Source organism: Pituophis catenifer, unplaced genomic scaffold, assembly GCF_029215685.1.
Source record: "Pituophis catenifer annectens isolate HBS135680 unplaced genomic scaffold, rPitCat1.0.hap2 SCAF_3, whole genome shotgun sequence".
In the NCBI taxonomy this organism is placed as follows: domain Eukaryota; kingdom Metazoa; phylum Chordata; class Lepidosauria; order Squamata; family Colubridae; genus Pituophis; species Pituophis catenifer.
Genome location: NW_027256883.1, coordinates 113380554 through 113398486, shown reverse-complemented (window position 1 = coordinate 113398486; position 17933 = coordinate 113380554). Strand labels below are relative to the sequence as shown.

General features: G+C 40.4%; 1 protein-coding gene across 1 annotated transcript in view; it reads right to left on the bottom strand.

Moving 5' to 3' along the window:
• The window catches only part of LHX4 (LIM homeobox 4), a 53743-nt gene extending 53084 nt beyond the window's left edge, over positions 1 to 659 (bottom strand). The window contains exon 1 of the mRNA XM_070939263.1: positions 584 to 659. Within this exon, the coding sequence (XP_070795364.1) occupies positions 584 to 659 (76 nt within the window). The remainder of the gene's footprint in view (positions 1 to 583) is intronic.
• Between the last annotated feature and the right edge of the window lie 17274 nt (positions 660 to 17933).

Genomic DNA, 17933 nt, shown 5'->3' with positions numbered 1-17933 from the left:
GGGACTCAAAACAAGACTGCAAATGAACTGAAGGGCAATGGAAGGGAAAACCATGGGCTCACAAACGAGAAGACAGAGACAAACTTCTGGCAAGCCGCTGTTCAGCCTTCCCTACTCCACGGTAAGGCCATTCTCGTGTCTGCCCGACATCCTGACCATTAACCTCCTGCCCACCCCACCCGCCTATCTGGGAGAGAGACCCGTGAAACTCAGCGGGACTCACTCCTGTGTGAGTATAGTAAACTGTGAGCTGCTACCACTCGCCATCTGGCATGTTGTTTTCAGCGCTAGGATTTATTGATCCATAAGGCAAAAAGACAACCCTGCAAAACAACCTGTCCTCCTCCTGGTCACAACCTTGGAAGATCGCTCGCATAAGGCCCCCTAAGAGACACACGCTAATGTACACATATCGCCAGCCAGAATCTTCTACCCCTGTTCCTAACGTGGACAACGCAGCTGTTTTTAATAGCTATCCTCCCTGCACCAGTCAAGCTCTCCAAATTGCCACATTTCTTGATTATTAAATTAACGTGGAAGAGAGAAAGAGAGAGTAGGGAGAAAAAAAAAGAAGATTCCTTACGTTGCATTGGCACACCAAGAATTTCTGGAAGCCCCTTGACAGAACCTTCCGTGGCGAGTGCTGAGCTTTGCATCATTTTATTTCAATATACAGAGAAGACGAAAACGCTGAGTGAAGGGGGGGAAAAACACCCAAGGGGATTGTTATTTAAAAAATAATAATAAATAAAAAACTCAGAATAAAAAAAATGAATTATATTCGGGACCGATCCTTCTCGATTTGCAGAAGGTTGGCCCCAATTGGTTTCAGATCCCCTTGGAGTCTCCTGCTATTCCAGCTTGACTGTATCCTGGTTGGAAAGTGATGCTGCAGCAGTCGCCTGCTAGCTGAGTGCTGGTCCAGAGAACGCAGCTTTGATTCATTCACACTGCAGGGAGAGGGCGTGACGTCACTTTCCGCAGGGAAGCCCCGCCCCCACAGCCAATCCCGGTGCGCCCTCTTTCAAAAAATCTGGGCGGGGAAAATGGACCCCAGAAGATCTTGGAGAGTCTCTGGGATGCCGCTGAGCCTAGCCGCAAGCCGTGTCTGCTTTTTGCCTTTGGGCTGTGAGGCTCTGCCAGCAAGAGCGTCCCGTCCCGTCGGATCCCTCTTCTTTTAGTCTTTCGCATCATAGGCCAGGCATCTGGAGAGACTGTGGATCCCTTTCCAGGGGAGTTGCACCGTCGCCTTTCCATCCAAAATCTCTCCCCTGGGTTTTCTCGCTCTCTGAGCTGTCCGGCCAAGGTAACCCAAGCCCTTTCCGCTCAACGTAGAAGGAGGCCTCTTAAGCCCCCCTTTCTTCACGAGCCCAGCTCATCCAGCCACCCCATCTGTACTTTTTTAAGGATGTCTTCAAAAAGATGGTATTTTTCTGCCCTGAAAGGTTTATCGCCGCCCCAGACATCAAGGTAACACTGCAATTTGACGCTTGATGCAACGAAAATAAACACGCTTTCCTTTCCAACAGTGTACGAGTCTTCCCCACCCCCAAGGAGGACCACTTGCAAGAAGCGCTTAGCGGTCTCTGCCAGGCTCAGCCAAAGGGATTTTTTCCTTCCCTCTCGGCGAGCACGAAGTCTGAGCCTTTAGGGTCTCTCCTAAGGCCCTGAGCGCGGAGAAGCAGCTTTGCGCTGGGGTGATGGACTGTTCTCCCCCTCCTACCGACTACTAGTTAGTCTTCGCTTCGACCCCTTTTCTCTTTCTCAAACCAGGTGGGGATTTGGGTTGAATTAAGAAGCCTGACCAAAACTCTTGTTTAAGACCTTGGCCCAACCTCCCTCCCTCCCTCCCTTACACACCCTCTTCGGTAAAGAGACTCACTCGACCCATCGTTTCAAGGCTGTGGTGGAGAAAATAAGTTGAGCCTATCCCGGTCTGTTTCAAGAAACCGGAGTGGTTTATGTGCCTAAAGACTTGAGGTAAAGATTGCATTTTGTTTTCCTTCCTCAGTTCCCACGAACCCCAAAACTCTCTTTTTTTGCTAGCTTCTGACCCACTGCCAACTCCGTGGCAAACAAACCCCCCCCCCAAAAAAAACCCCACTTTGCCTCTGGTTTCCCGGGAAAAGAATAAGTTGAGACGAGACGTGGAGAGCACTCGCTTCTTGATCGAAAGTTGAAAGCAAGCGCGCTGCAAAATTCGTTCATATTCATTTCTCTCTCTCTCTCTCTCTAACTCGCAGCCGATCAGCTGACGGCGTTCACTCTTTTGTGTGTGTGTGTGTAGGTAATGCGCGGATCAGAAACGGAAGGAGAAATTCATTTCTGCTTGCAATTAACTACCTCGGCCATCACTGAGAGCTTTTAAAGAGGAAGCCACTTCCCAGCCTTTTCATTCTTAGTTCAACTGCAGTCACCGCTTTTCGTTCGGATCCCGAGGCCCTTTCCCTGGCCAGGCTTCCTTTTTTTAGGGTTCCTGGGATTGCGCGGTAAATGCGCGTTTCCGAACAGGAGTAAGCCTGGTTTACACGCTTCTTTTCGCTATGTAGGATTTCCTGCCCTTTGAAGGGTTATATCACAGCCTGCCTTTGCCATTACATTTATTTCTAACCCAATTCTTTGTGTGTAAACTGCTCTACTCCTGTCCGGCCTTAACTCGGCAGGGAAACCGAGGCAAGTACTAGGTAGATGGATATGATCAACCACAAATAACGCTGCGATTAAATCTGCAGAAAACCTCAACCGGCGATGAATGAATGTGGCAGGGCTGAAGTGATGGGCTGGGCGCAGGGAACAGCAAGGACCAAGAAAAGACATTGCTGGCGAACAGAAGCCCGCCTCCTGAAACATAGCTTTTCTTTTTTTTCCCGCAATCGAAAATCAGGGCTCAGATGGAAGCTTGGACAATGAGATTTTTCTGTGGGCAATATTCTGGCTACTTTTAACAATGTTGAGCTTCCACTTCGGTTTTGTTTGGCTGGAGTTGAGCTGATGAGTTTAAGGAAATTGACACGAGGGCAAAACCTTCCCTTTTCAATCAGCGGAAAGGGACATTTGTCGTCGGTCCTTTACTTCCATAGTGTTAAAATGTTAACATCAACGGTTACAAATTGCTCGATTCTTTTCAGGTATTAGATAAGTGGCCGAGAGCGTTTTCTAGAATGGAGGCAGGAGTAGAATCTCCCAGTATAATTAAGAATTACATTCTCAGAACATTTGAATATCATAAGGGGGTGGGGGAGGGAGAGGAATCTTATGTGTAATAAATGTACCAAATAAAATTTCAACACATTTGGTTTTTAAAAAAATGCAACCGTAATGACTGCAGTTCATTTCTATATCTGGTTAAAAAAATATATGTAACATTTCGTTTCCTTCTTCCTAACTCCTAACATCGGAATGCCCACTAAGGTAGATGCCGAGAGGGAGAGAAATCTTGTTTCGAGAAGAATTTTCCAATTTTCTGAATTTATATTGAAAACAGATACTTGAAATGCCGTGCTTATGTCTATAAATTTGATAGTGTTGAGTGAAAGAGATTTCTATAGTTAAGCTTGCTCCTCTCTGAGTAAGACCTGAAAGAGAGCTACTGTCACCACCACCACCCCAGACAAAGATATTGCAACAACAGAAACATCCTAGAAAGTGATGAGTTGGCCACCAGTAGAGACACGGTTCAGATACCCCTGGGGTGGGGGTGGGGAGGGGGTGGGGAAGCCCAGCAGAGTCAAGGACACTGTCTGAGCATCAAGCAAGATCCATCCTGGGATGCGTTTCCAATTCTCCTGATTTAACCGGGGCAGCTACAAGAGTAATTTGTAAATTGTGTGCAACTGCTTGCATCACAATAAATAAATTTAATTATTGACCACTCATATGAACCCAAAATATGCAATCCCAGAAGAGGCTGCTCATCACACTTCAGCATGATTAATTACTCTGGCCTTGTCTCCTTTCAATTAGCACCCATAATGAGTAGACACGTTATCTATTACACATATTACAGATACACTACATGATAATCAGGCAAGGTAAAATAGCTAGCACAAAGTAAAATGAAGTTAAAAGACAATTCCATTCTTCAGCAGGATTTATCTTTTCTCAGAGGACAAGACCTATAAGCCGATGCCCTAGGTTCCTTTACTTTGAGACACATCACAGTTCGTGCAAAAATAGAGGCATGGGATTAAACTCCTTAGCAGGTTGATAATTCTCACTTTCACATACTGAAACATTTTTGATCTGCAATTGAAGCCCTTCCATTTTGTTGGAAGACCATTGTGGTGATGCAGATAAACCCATTTAACCAATAATTTAAAATTAAGTTTTAAAACACTTATCGTTGGTTGGACTGTGCCCAGGAATTTTAGATCTTTAGTAGATTATTTCCTCATAATTTCAAGTGAAGAGGCATGTAGCTGTCACAACCACAAAGACAGATTTCACTGACGGACCAGTATATTAACATGCAGATAAAAACTTTGCAACCATCCTGTATCACAGGTTGTCAGCACCATCAAATCCACAAACAGCATCAAGCAAAATAATTATTCTTCACCTTCCTGGCATGTAAGTCAACACATGCTCAGATTCATAATGGATTTCTCCACCTCCCCTCCCCCTAAAATTATATAAAAATAAAACTTCTCTTTATTTTAAAAAATAGAGGGAGATGTGGGGAGAGGGAGAGGGAATAGAGAGGGCTTTTAAGAATAGTACTACTAAGATCACTATTCTTGGAGAAATAGAGAAATTAGTTATATATGAAACTCATGACCCTTCAGGATCATGAAGGACAAGTATATAGTTCTTTTCTTCCGCCAAGTTATTCCCACACACTTATGAGATGCATTAATTGAGAGATTGTGATTGTCCCACTTGAATCCTGAAGTGAATCTCAAAAGTATATGAATCAAAATTTAAACTTGGTTTGCTCTGCTCCTGGTCAGAGGTTCAAGTCATTACACCATGCTAATTCACTTTCAGGATGATATAAGACATACAGTAGTCCCACACTCTAGAAGGGACCATGTTGAAGATGCCTTGTATTAACAATAAAGAGTATTAACAACAAAGAAAAAAATAGTTACTTGATTTAAAGGCTTGAAAAGAAACAGGAAAATGCAAAAAAAAAAAAAAATCTAAATGCTACAGGTAATATATAATTTTGGCTTGAATCAAATGAATGTGATCCTGATGTAACAGTAACTAACTTTTTATCTTACTTTTCTAGATTGATGCTTTCCAGACAAATTGAAAGTAGAACTCACAGAATTTTTTTTCAGTTGAGAATTAGTTGCAGCCCTACTGCTTCTGAGAGAGAACAGGTCGACAGAGTGCTCTGTGTATTGCTATGTAAAATGATCAAGACTTCATTCAAGCTAGCCGTGAAGAGCTTGACTTGTGCACACTATGAGGAAAAGCAAGATTTGCATTTATACACAGCATTTGTGAGCATAGGATGCTCTTTTGTTCTAGGCATTTGGAGAAAGTCTTGCTTTATAAATGTACCATTTCTCAGCCAGTATGGCTCTAAAACACAGAAAGCGGGTCTTATCTAAATACCCCAGAGCCTTCTAATGATCACATTGCTTGTTATACCAACTATAGCTTATAACCTATAGTTTGATTCTTATTCATGGAATGCTGTAGCACATCTATTATCATGACCATCCTCAAACAACTTCCTGTATTAGTAATATCTGGGTATTAAGATGTGGAAACAGAGATTACTATCTCCCAGAAGACATTTGCCCCAACCAAATATTGATTTGTATTTGTTTTCTTGATACTATAACTGACTTGATAGATCATCGGAATGCAGTCAATGGGCAAGCAGAAGATGGAAAAAGAGTGATGCCTTTAGTCAGCTTTGACATACAGAAGCTCATATTTCTGACCCTGGAAAACCACTTGGCAAAGCTACTATTGTAGGTTCAGTATAGTTAATTGAAACATCTGTCAACTAAGGTCTTGGTAGCAATTAATGGATCAATATTGGGCTGTGCTTCTAAGACATGCATTCCCATGATCCAGTTATTTTAAAATCCTTCATTGTTTAAATGTACACATCCTCCCATATGACTTTATGGTCATCTTCTTTCCTTTTAACAGAAGATGTTTCCTCTGTTGTCCTCTGAATAAGTCATTCTATTTTTGTTTTTAGCATAAGCAATTGTTTCATCTGTATCACTGAATCACTGTATCACTGAAGATTACACTAAACTCAGAAATGCAGGAAACACGGGATTATACTGTAGTATACCTGTCAAGGTCAGGAGATGAGGCAACTTCATTTCATAGCTGGCTGCACATAATTAGGCAGTCATAATATGCTCAGGTTAATTTCTGATCCATTCATTTTGGTATAATCCAAGACTGATGTTACTCAAAGTTACTCAAAGCTCAAGTAGTAATGGACAGTGAATTGTTATGAGGGACTCCTACAATTTGGTAATGAAATTTATGTATCTATTTATTTTACAGATGTCTATCCTGCTGCAATTAAAAAAAACATCTCAGCAAATTTTATAGAATATAAAAAACAATCAAAGTATCCACAACAAACCTTTGAAAAAAGTATAGAAATAACCAATGGTTTATTAAGTACAAACTTTGATTTAAAAAGCACCAACCTTTCTTTTCATAAGAATGAAAAGAAGAAGAAAAAATAGTAGTTGGAGATATAATGATAAAATAAGGAATGAGCCCTTGGAAGCAGCTGTCTTTAGTAGTTTTGAAAACATTATCAAAGAGGGAGCTAGCCCAATCTTTACTGGGTGGATGTTGCATAATATCAGCATTGCCACAGAATAGTAGTGCCTTCTCAATTCAGCCCACTGATCCTCTAAAAAAAATGCAGATCAATAACAGTTTCTTCTTGTTTGATCTAATAAGTTGGCCCAGTACTTGCAATAAACTGTTCTGCAGATATTGGGACTTCAAGCCATAGAAGGCTTTAGATGCTAAGCATCTTAAATTGTACATCCCAACCAATCAACAAGCAATATAGGGTTCACAAAACTAGTATTATGCGCTAGTACCAGAGGCTACTGCGTTTTGAACCAACTGTCATTTTTTAGTATTTGTTTGTTTGTTTGTTTGTTTGTTTATTTATTTATTGGTTCAATTTATATGCCGCCCTTCTCCGGAGACTCAGGGCGGCTTACAATGTGTTAAGCAATAGCCTTCATACTTTTGTATATACCTGCTTAGTAGGGCTTTCGGGCCCCCCTAAGCGGTGTTCTTTTTCTGAGATTCGAACTTGCAGTAATTGCAGGCAACTGGTGTTACTTAACAGTACTTTAGTCTGCTGCGCTACCAAGGCTCTATCTCTTTTGAGGGAAGGCTCAAATAGAATGCATGATTACATAGTCCAACTGGATACAGATAAGAGTTACTGTATCTAGATCCATTTGTTTCAGGTAAGATTATAACTGACACACCAGCTACAACTATGAATACCCACCCCCCACCCCCGCACACTTTCTAATTGCTGTTTCAGCAGGAACCATGAATCCAAAAGGATCCTCTAGGAGTCTGGGTGAACTTGCTTCCTAATATCTATGCTCTACTAACATAATCTTCATTTCAAACTTGGATCAAGGTTTTTCAGGAAGGGGGGGGGCGGACCACAGTCTCTTTCAAGGTATCTGGAACTCCACCCTCAGCTATGAGGAACTGAGAGTTTCCCAAATCCAAGGGGGTCATTACTTTATCCACTTCCTGAGCAAACCAGGAGAGGTCCAAAGGCCATGTGCCAAAGGGCATCCAATAGAGCACCCTACCCATTTCCTTAGAGGTCAAAGACTAAAAGAAATCCCAGACAACAGGATGAGCTAACATCCCAGTCACAAGTGACTGACAAAATGCTGTACAAATTGATCACTGTGGTCCAGGGAATTATCTCCTCTCCACAGGGGAGCATTGAAAATGAGGAAGGCTCAAGTAGAATGCATGATTACATAGTCCAGCTGGGTACGGATAAGAGTTATTGTACCTAGATCCAAGAAAAATGACATTTTCTTTTGGACCCAGAACAATTTGGGGGAAATACCAAACTGGGAGAGAGAGGTGATCTGTGGGGAAAGAAAGCAAGAAAGGGAAGCTCCCTGAGAGTATAGAGTATTAACTGAAAAACTGGGGCCCACTGCTCTAGGCTTTTGATTTCCATTACTATGGAAACTTCCATTTAATCACCTAAATGTGATGGGATAGATAGATAGATAGATAGATAGATGATAGATAGATGATAGATAGATAGATAGATAGATAGATAGATAGATAGATAGATAGATAGATAGATAATGGATGGAAGGCAGAATTATATGCTGTCAGGCAATATAGTGTAATACTCAGGTCCCCAAGGCTCCAAAATAAACGCAAAAATAGTGATTCCAGGGGACTTTTAGGGAGAAGATCTGAGTTTAAAGTGCAAGTAGATTGTTCTACAGAATGCAAGCAAGATAATAATCTGGAAGTGTAAGATAACAACTGTATCTGGAGAACAGCACAGCATATTTTTCTATGGCTTAGGCAACCCAGGGAACAGTTCAGTTCAGGGGGCGGGAAAGGGTTCCCTTAAATGTGGGCTACTCATTAGAGTAACAAGGAGGGGGAGTGCTAGGAAGGGTCACAAGAAACAGGCTAAGCACAAGCTCCTGGTTCTTAATGTAAAACAACTCAATTGGGGGGAATTCTGGGAGCTGAAGATCACACATCTGAAAGATGCTGAGGCTGAGAAACACTAATATAGAGCATCCTGGCATTGTAAACTTGGATATTCAGCTCTTTCCAAAAGAAAATAAATATTTGATGTTAGACCGATGCCAAGAAAATGTAGAATAGCTATGTATTTGCAGATTTCCAGTGTAGCTAGTTAAAAATGAATTCCTACCAGTGGTGAAATCCATTTTTTTAAAATTACTGGTTCTGTGGGCGTGGCTTGGTGGGCATGGTGTGGCTTGGTGGGTGTGGCAGGGGAAGGATAATGCAAAAGCTCCATTCCCACCCCACTCTGAGGCCAGCCAGAGATGGTATTTGCCGGTTCTCCGAACTACCCAAAATTTCCACTACCGGTTCTCCAGAACCTGTCAGAACCTGCTGGATTTCACCCCTGATTCCTACCCTGAAAGAGATAGATTTAGTAGCACAATGAATAAATATGGCAGACAGGCTGCAAGATGCTGAATTATTAGGAGGTTGAAGTTCTGAATCTTCTCCTAGGTTTTTTGCCTCACTAGATGATCTAGTTACAAACAGCAACTAAACATCTGCTTATACTATTAGGATCTGTTGTGCTTTGATTGAAGGAATATTTCTTATTGGTCCAGGATGATCATGTTTTGGAAGTGTTACATATCAGATTTTGATACTAAAATCTACCCTCCTGCTCATACATAGTGCTGAAGAATTTCTTTTTCAGCAAATACTACATAGAGTGTGACACTGAATTTAAACTTTACTGCTTACAGTTTTTCCTTAAATACCATGCCTGGATTTACATCACATGCCTAACCAAGTTGCCTTCACACAGCATGGCGATCTTGGTTAATTTTAACATTGGTTAATTGGGGGTGGGTGGATAGCGTTGTGAAATCACAGTCCTTTTAGTTAGTTAAATATTCAACAAATTAAAAATAGGTTAGTTCAGAAATTGAATTAATGGACTGATTCAGTAATTGAGTTAAGTATATTGCTCACCCACAGAGAAACAATATAGAGCAGAGAAGCTGATAATATTGAGTGACCCTGACTGATGAGTAACTACAGCCAATCTTGCATTATGAGACATTTTCAAAATAGAGTGTATTTCCATAGTAAAATATTATTCTCAGTCCTAAGATTTTTCACTGAGATTAAACAACATAGTCATTAGCAAAATAAATATGATATGTTTTCAATAGGCTTAACATATCTATTTCATTTTTTTAAAGCAAAAAAGCCTTTTCAACCTCACAAAAGCCAAAATTCTCATTCCATTTGTAGTGATGACATCATGTGACAGCCATACCCCATGTCTTTTGGAGGAAATAATATAATGAAATAATTTTTCTCATGGGCAACATTCCAATACATTCTTGACAATAGCATCCCCTCTGCTTATACAGGTAATCCTTGCCTTACAACAGTTCATTTAGAGACCATTCAAAGTTACAACGGCATTGAAAAAAGTGACTTATGATCGTTTTTCACACTTACGACCATTGCAGCGTCCCCATGGTCACATGATCAAAATTCAGACGCTTGGCAACTGACTCGTATTTATGATTGTCACAGTGTCCCGGGTTCATATAATCCTTTTGCAACCTTCTGACAAGCAAAGTCAATGGGGAAGCCAGATTCCTTAACAACTGCAGTGATTTGCTTAATAACTGTGGCAAGAAAGGTCGTAAAATGGGGCAAGACTCACTTAACACATGTTTCGCTTAGCAACAGAAATTTTGGGGTCAATTGTTGTAAGTTGAGGATTACTTGTAATGTATTCTGACCAGCTTTCCCCAGCCTGTGGTCCTTCCTGTCTAACACCCAGACTAAACTGTCTAGAGATTGTGGGATCTGAAGGCCAATCTTCTGGTGAGGCCTAGGTGAGAGAAGTGTCCTTGAGCATCTCATTATCTTTTCTACTCAGAGCTACCAAGGTTAATGGTTCTACCGTTTATGGAGGAACATTTGTACCTACTAACTGCTGTCACGATTACAACCCTTATGTGTATAAATGTGTTGTTTGACCCTCAGGGTGTAAATAATCAGTCTTATTTTGTAGTTTATGAAATGGAAAGTAAAGGATTAAAGAAATTTTGGATGAATGGTCATACATCTCACTTCCCCGTTTCCTCCCACATCCACTTATATATCACACTATAGAACGAAAAGTCTCTGACCTTTTCTTTTGTAGCTGGATTTTGCAAGAATTTATCTTCTAGGGTAGGTACCATATTTGATGTAAAATATTACTGGTGTCATAGTGGGTTGCTTTGATGTCTATAACCCTCTAAGATCAATTTTTAATTTTGTGCCATTGGAATGTATTTTAAGGTCCATCTACTTTTTAAAAAATAGGGCTATCAAGGGTCTCTCTACTCATTGTTGCCATGGTTTGGTCTTCTGGATTCTTGCAGCCCAGATCTGATAATCCTATTTCTATACATACTCCTCCCATTTTTCCCTTTTCTCCAAATGGCCACTTGGCTTATTTTGCAAAAGAGCATCTGGAATTCAGGCTGAAAACAGCTGCCAAACTTTTGAAAATTACATCTTTAAAACCTTGCGTTCAATTGCTGCCTAATGAAAAAGAAAGGACTCACTGGAGCATTCCCTGCTGATGTATAGGATCATCATCCAGCCAGCACGGGAGCATCAAAGCTAATGACTTTTAGCCCAAGTCAGCCTCAGAGTTAAAGCATGCCAGTGGAGGCCCAGAGGGCCAAAATATGAATCTACTGGGAACTGAGCTGCAGACCTTCCAAGCACGATTAGCTCTAGGAGTCAGCTGTCCAGGGGAAGAGCAGAACTGCAGGGTCTCTTTAGTGTGGCAAGAGGCTTTCCCCCTACAACAGCCCCCTAAGTGTATTGACATATACATTTAATTTATATATCTATTACTTACACACAGACACACACACACACCACTCTGCAATAAGGATCAGCACTCCTTCTAATGCAGCTACATCTTGGCAGGAGAACTATAGTCAATTTCATAAAAGCAATCCTAGCAACAGCTATGAGAATTAGATAGCCATACTGGAGCTGATACACAAGCCAAATTGTCTAAGAAATAATGCCATGGCAAGTAGAACCCAACTTCTGCACCCCCTGCTGAAATACAGGATTAAAAGAACAGGCTATTAATCATGATGACCATATATTACCTCCAGTATGGATGATAAAAAGTTTGTAATATCAGTTGCCCGGGAACATTAGCAAGGAGAGTGCTATGGCAGCTTGGGAGCTACCAATTGCCACCAGCCCACTCACAGTGAGTAAAAAATAGAGGATTAACAATGTCTTTGGTTTGATCCAGTTAGGCTTTTTGTTTTGGCCCTCAGCAAATAAAATGCAGTTTTTAAAAATTGCATGTTTGTGTTTGTTCCACATGAGGATTACAAACCCTTTCTTATTCGTGACTTTGGAATTGCTAGAAGGCATTGCTCTGATCACAGAAGCTCATGAAGGCATCATCAAGATGAACTCAGACCCATAATTTTTTTCCAAGCATGCATAATTGAGAATTATTTCATTTAATGTGTGATATACAATATCTGCATCCAACAGAGGCAGGAAGTACAACCTGAGGGATCACGTACCTATTCTGATAAAGCAGGAACAAGAAGGAACGACCTCATGGGACATTGGAAATATTGTCTCCAATGATGCTCCTCAAAATCATCCAATAGACCAATTAAAGAATAAGTGGGCCCTCTTCAATCTCCAAACAGTTTTCTTTAGCCCCTCAGATGTTTTAGGACTACAAATCCCAGAATTTCCCACCCAGCATGTAAATTCTGATACTTATGGTCCCAACAGACCTTACAAGCTTAGTGTCATCTGACACTCTGTGTGTGGGCATGCGCGTGTATGGTGAACAGTGCTGGCCTTTTCCCTACAGAGTGTGCTTTTGGCAGGCCTTTGGCAATCAAGCCTGGGCTGATTCAAATGGTTGCTGTGGAAAACCAGTCTGATTTGTTTGATTCAATTAGAATCAAATAGCCAGATCAGGCTGATACAATTCATGATGCTAAAAACTCACAGGTCCGTGCCTTTCAATAGAATATCTGAAATATTTATATAGTTCTCTTTTGTCCATAAGGAGCAGGGGCACAGAGGAGAAACTCTACACCTGTTCTCTTGCTTGAATCAGTAAGGAAGGAATTGCAGTTGAAATGTGTGTGTGTAAGACAGATAAAATGAAATTTAATTCATGAAGGAATTGGTTGACCTCTGAATAAGCGTCTGCATTCACTGACTGACAAATTTATTTTAGTCTTAAGAATCTGTAAAATGGAGGTACTGAGGTAATAGGAATAACAAAAATTATTAGTAATTTATTTAATTTGCAGGCCACCCAACTCTCAATGACTCTGGGTGGCTCACAAAACAATCAAAGAGAGCACAATAAAATCAGTGAAAGATAGAAGTTGACAAGCATGACGGACCAGATGGAATAAAGTGAGAGGTCACACTCAGGGGTGAAATCCAGCAGGTTCTGACAGGTTCTGAAGAACTGGTAGTGGAAATTTTGAATAGTTCGGAGAACCGGCAAATACTACCTCTGGCTGGCCCCAGAGTGGGGTGGGAATGGAGATTTTGCAATATCCTTCCCCCAGGAGTGGGGAGGAAATGGGGATTTTGCAGCATCCTTCGCCTGGAGTGGGGTGGGAATGGAGAGTTTGCAGTACCATGCCTACCAAGCTACACCACGCCCACAGAACCGGTAGTAAAAAAATTTGGATTTCACCACTGGTCACACTCACCCTTGCCAAAGGACTGGGTGAAGAGCCAGGTCTTCATGACTTTTCTAAGATATAGCAGAATGGGTGTCATCTGTTTCTTGGGGGAAACCTCATTCCAGAGGGTATAGAGAGGATATAGAGAAAATGTGTTTCCAGGATTGCAATAAATGACATTGTTTAATGAAAGGAAACCAGAGCCTGCAGAACTGAATTGGTGGGCAGATGCTAAGGGGGAAAAGCAGTCCCTCAAGTAAGCCATGAAGGGCTTTATAGGTAGCAACCAGCACCTTGAATCACACTCAGAAGCAAACTGGAAATCAGTGCAGCCTGAAAAGCTAATATGTTTCATGGGCATATCAAGGCATGCCCATCACTGCTTGTGCCGCCACCTTCTGGATCAGTTAAAGGTTCTGGGAGGCCTTCAGGGACAACCCCATATAGAGCATGTTGCAGTAGTCAAGCCGTGAGTTGACTACTGCATTATTGCCTAAAGGCCCACAAATCTAGGAAAGAATGCAATGGATACACCAGATGGAGTTGTGTAATGGCCTTCCCAATATGTTTAACTATGGTGCTCTAATGAGAAAAAAAATGAAGGTTAAAGTGATCTTCCAAAAGTCAGCTCTCTTTTCTTTTTGACATGCAAGAGGATTACCATAACTTGGCTGCAAAAATCATGCAACCACTAGATGGCAGCAATGAGAAATGGGCCCTTTGAACTCCCTGCTGCCTTCTAGAGTTTGTCCTGATTTTGCAGCACACATACAGCACTCCAAATGAACATATTTAAAATGCTGATATCAATATTACAATTTGCCAGAAGAGATTCATTTTCTAAGAGAAGACATTTCTGCAACGAGACAGAATTTTTAAAAAATCCTGAAGAAAGAGAGTCAGTAAATCCGGCAGTGTAAAAATGGCACTGCCATTTTTTCACCTGTACACTCATTTTCAAATACTCACTGTTGCTAGGGTCAGGTTTTGGTTTTGTCCATCCAGATTTAGAAATCCCTAGTGATGACCACTATAGAAAAGTTTATGATACTCATGGCTTTTATTTTTACTTCCAACAAAGATCTAGTGTGTGTGTGTGTGTGTGTGTGTGTGTGTGTGTGTGTGTGTGTGTGTGTTTGTGTTTGTGTTTGTGTGTGTGTGTGTGTGAGAGAGATCAGAAAACACACAGAGACATATATTTAAAATAGTCATAAATAAGATCCAAGAAATATTATGAAGGGTTACATTTAGCGAAGGTGGAAGAAAAATCAGAAGGGTAAAAACCATATCTCATTCTTCTGCAGTGAAGGTTCTTGCCCTTTTCTTGCGTATGGAAAAAAAATCTCCCTTCAAAGCTAGCTTCTCTGCAGTATTGCGCTCCTGGTTGCGGTGAGTAATATGGACCAGGGCAGAGGGTCTATATCAATCTAGCAAAGCAGAAAAATGAATGAAAATTGAATTCCCGTGGGAGAAAGAGGAGGAGGAGGAGAGAGCTGTGCTTCAGACAGAAAGATAAATCAAAGAATGCTGGGAGGAGAAGAATGATGAACCAGCTCCTTGGCAGAATGGAATAATTAGGGAAACCGGTTGGAAAAGCAGAGGGAGGGGGAATGGTAGAGAGAGATGGGAAAGGCAGTGATTATCCATTGTCATAGGAGAGGGACACCTTTGCCCAGAACATCCTTTCAATTTTGATTTGGACTATATTAAGACCATGGAAAGATCATCTCTGAACTAACAGAGAAGGTACAGCATGGTATCTATACTGTCACTCTGTCCTCAACCACCAGAGAAGTATCTGAAAGTAGAACATTCTCCTTCCAGGTTGGCTATTTTGCCTGTGCAGGTGCCAAAGAAATAAGATGTGTGTATGTGTGTGTAGGTACAAATACAAAAGATACACTTTTTTAGTCATTCCTAAGATTCTCCCTTGTGGTTGCATAGCTGTTCTAGAAATTTAATTAGCTGGAGAGCGGAGAATATTTTAACTCTACCGGGGGAAGAGTTGTTCCTCACAGCAGAAAGCCTGCTAATTCATCTGTCTTTCAATGTTGCTTTTCAGAAGCAGAACAGATCCTAACCTTTTCACCTTTTCTTCTTTCCAGGCAGACCTCAGGTTTAACAAGTCACTAGATTAAATCAGTTTCCAGGGTATAAATCTATCGATGAATATTAGGTAAGCACTGACCCTCCATATTCAGAAGCAATACCCTTCTGGATCCCAAGTACTTTGAAAAGTGCATCAAAAATGCTAATTTTGATGTTACCAGCATTCTGGGGTAGAAGAAACCCTGATCAATTTGAGCAACACAATTCTTACATTGGGAATTACATTAAACCCATGCCTTCCAAGTCAGTTTTAGGGAAGGACCAGATGACACTGTAAGCTAAGCTTTTCTGGTTTTTCTGTTGTTTGTTTTCTTATCAAAGAAAAACTGTTCAGAAAAGAAAAGGCAAAACAGAAATAGAATCCTTCTGCAAGAGTACTGTACATAGGACAACACACAACTGAACCGCACAGGAAAAAGCAATTTCATAGAAGGTGCCCACCTGGTTGGGATAACTATTTTCTGTTATTGGTGGCTACACAACCCAAAAGGCAAAATATAAAGCCATTTTTTAAAAAAACTCCTGAACAAGAAAAATATTTTAAAGACATATGCGCGAACCACATCATTGTGTGTTCCTTATGCTTCATTCTAAAATGTGTTATCATGATACACTTGTAAGAAAATAATTAACCTTCACATAAACTATGAATTCTTATATAGTTAAAACCAGTTTATTGTTATCAACTAAAGACATCACAATCATTTTCTTTCCTTTGAAAACAAACACAGTAAAATCTTGAGCAAATATTTTATGAATTTAAATATCTCTCTTCATATATACTCCAACATCGATACTTTAGGTTTCTCTCTGAATGTTTTACTTTGATGCACATTGGCTATTTTTTCCAAGAGACAACATTTCCTCATTTGTACCGTACATTAATTCATTATTTGAAAAAGCTACTTTTGCTTTCCATTCCAAACTCTCAAAAACTGAGTACAGTATAAAGCATAAATAACCATGTTAAAAAAAGGAAGAGCTTAACAATTGGGAAACGACATACTGTAGAAGTGTTTTCAAAAATTAAGATTTTGGATTCTATATGCCTCCTTTTCTGAAATTCCTCCTTCTTATGCTGTAATTAAGCTATCTATGTAAAACCTTAATTTAAGATTTAATGCAAAGCAGAGAATAAACTTATTTTCTTTTAAAGACATCAAAACGTGAAGCTGTCATAGTGTTCATATTCAAGGTAGTAAAGTTCTGTCACCTTGATTAGAGCACATCACTGTGTGTGTCACTGAGAAATCCGCTAAGGTTAGTCTCCATTCTATTTATTTAATTTGTATCCACATCTTTATTATTTGTACAGATAACTCAAGGCAGCAAACATATCCAACATATCTTCCTCTTATTTTCCCCACAACAACCACCTGGTGAGGTGGATTGGGCTCAGAGAGAGTGACTGGCCCAAGGTTACCCAGCTGGATTTGTGACTAAGGCTAAATTTGAACTAACAGTTTTTTGCTTTCTAGCACTGTACTTTAAGCACTAGACCAAACTGGCTCTCATAGATATAACAGAGATATTCTATACAGGAGAATATCCAACCCTTAAGAGAAGAAGCACATCTGAACTGAATATGCTACAAGATTTTAAAACAGCAACCTTGGCATATATATTTTTAGGGACTTGAACCACTCATGCTCTACCTTTACCCTTTTATTAATTAAAACCTACTGAGACTATAATTTGAGGAAAAAGCCTAGAGCCATTTAGATTGAGACCCGACTTGGGACAGCAAGTAGAGTGATGGATACAGAAGAACAAATCCCTGGTCTAAATTCCTGTTAAACCATGAAATTCCCTGGGTGTCATCATCTCTCAGTCTTCACATCTTCACATGGCTGGCGTGCGGGCATGGGATTACTTAGCATAATTAGTCTAAAATTCATTAGTGTGCTTGATTATTAGTGTTGCTCATAGATTTCTTTTCCTCCCTGGCCAGTGGCCATTAATTCTCTCTCATCTAAAAAGGCTGCAGCACACCTCATGTCAGCACTGAGAAATAATTTCAGAGAAATTGGTACGAAGATTTGGCAGCTGATGGAATCATTCTAGTTATTTAAAGATGCTTCTTTTGCTTTAAGAGAAACCAGGGACCTATTTCTTGAAAGTCTTCAGTAAAATGATTGATTGCATTATATTGTTTCATAACAAAGTGCTTTTATTCTATTTTCAGTTTGTAGAGTACTGCCTTGGTGACTTTATCAAATGGAAGTGATATAAAATATAAATACTAATAACATATAAACCAAGCACCACCACCCCATTTGAAAACCTAGAAGAAAAGCATCATAATAAGGAACATGTGCAAATTAAGCAATAGCAATGCAGAGCTACCGAAAATGTTGAATCCTACCTATTATGAAAAAA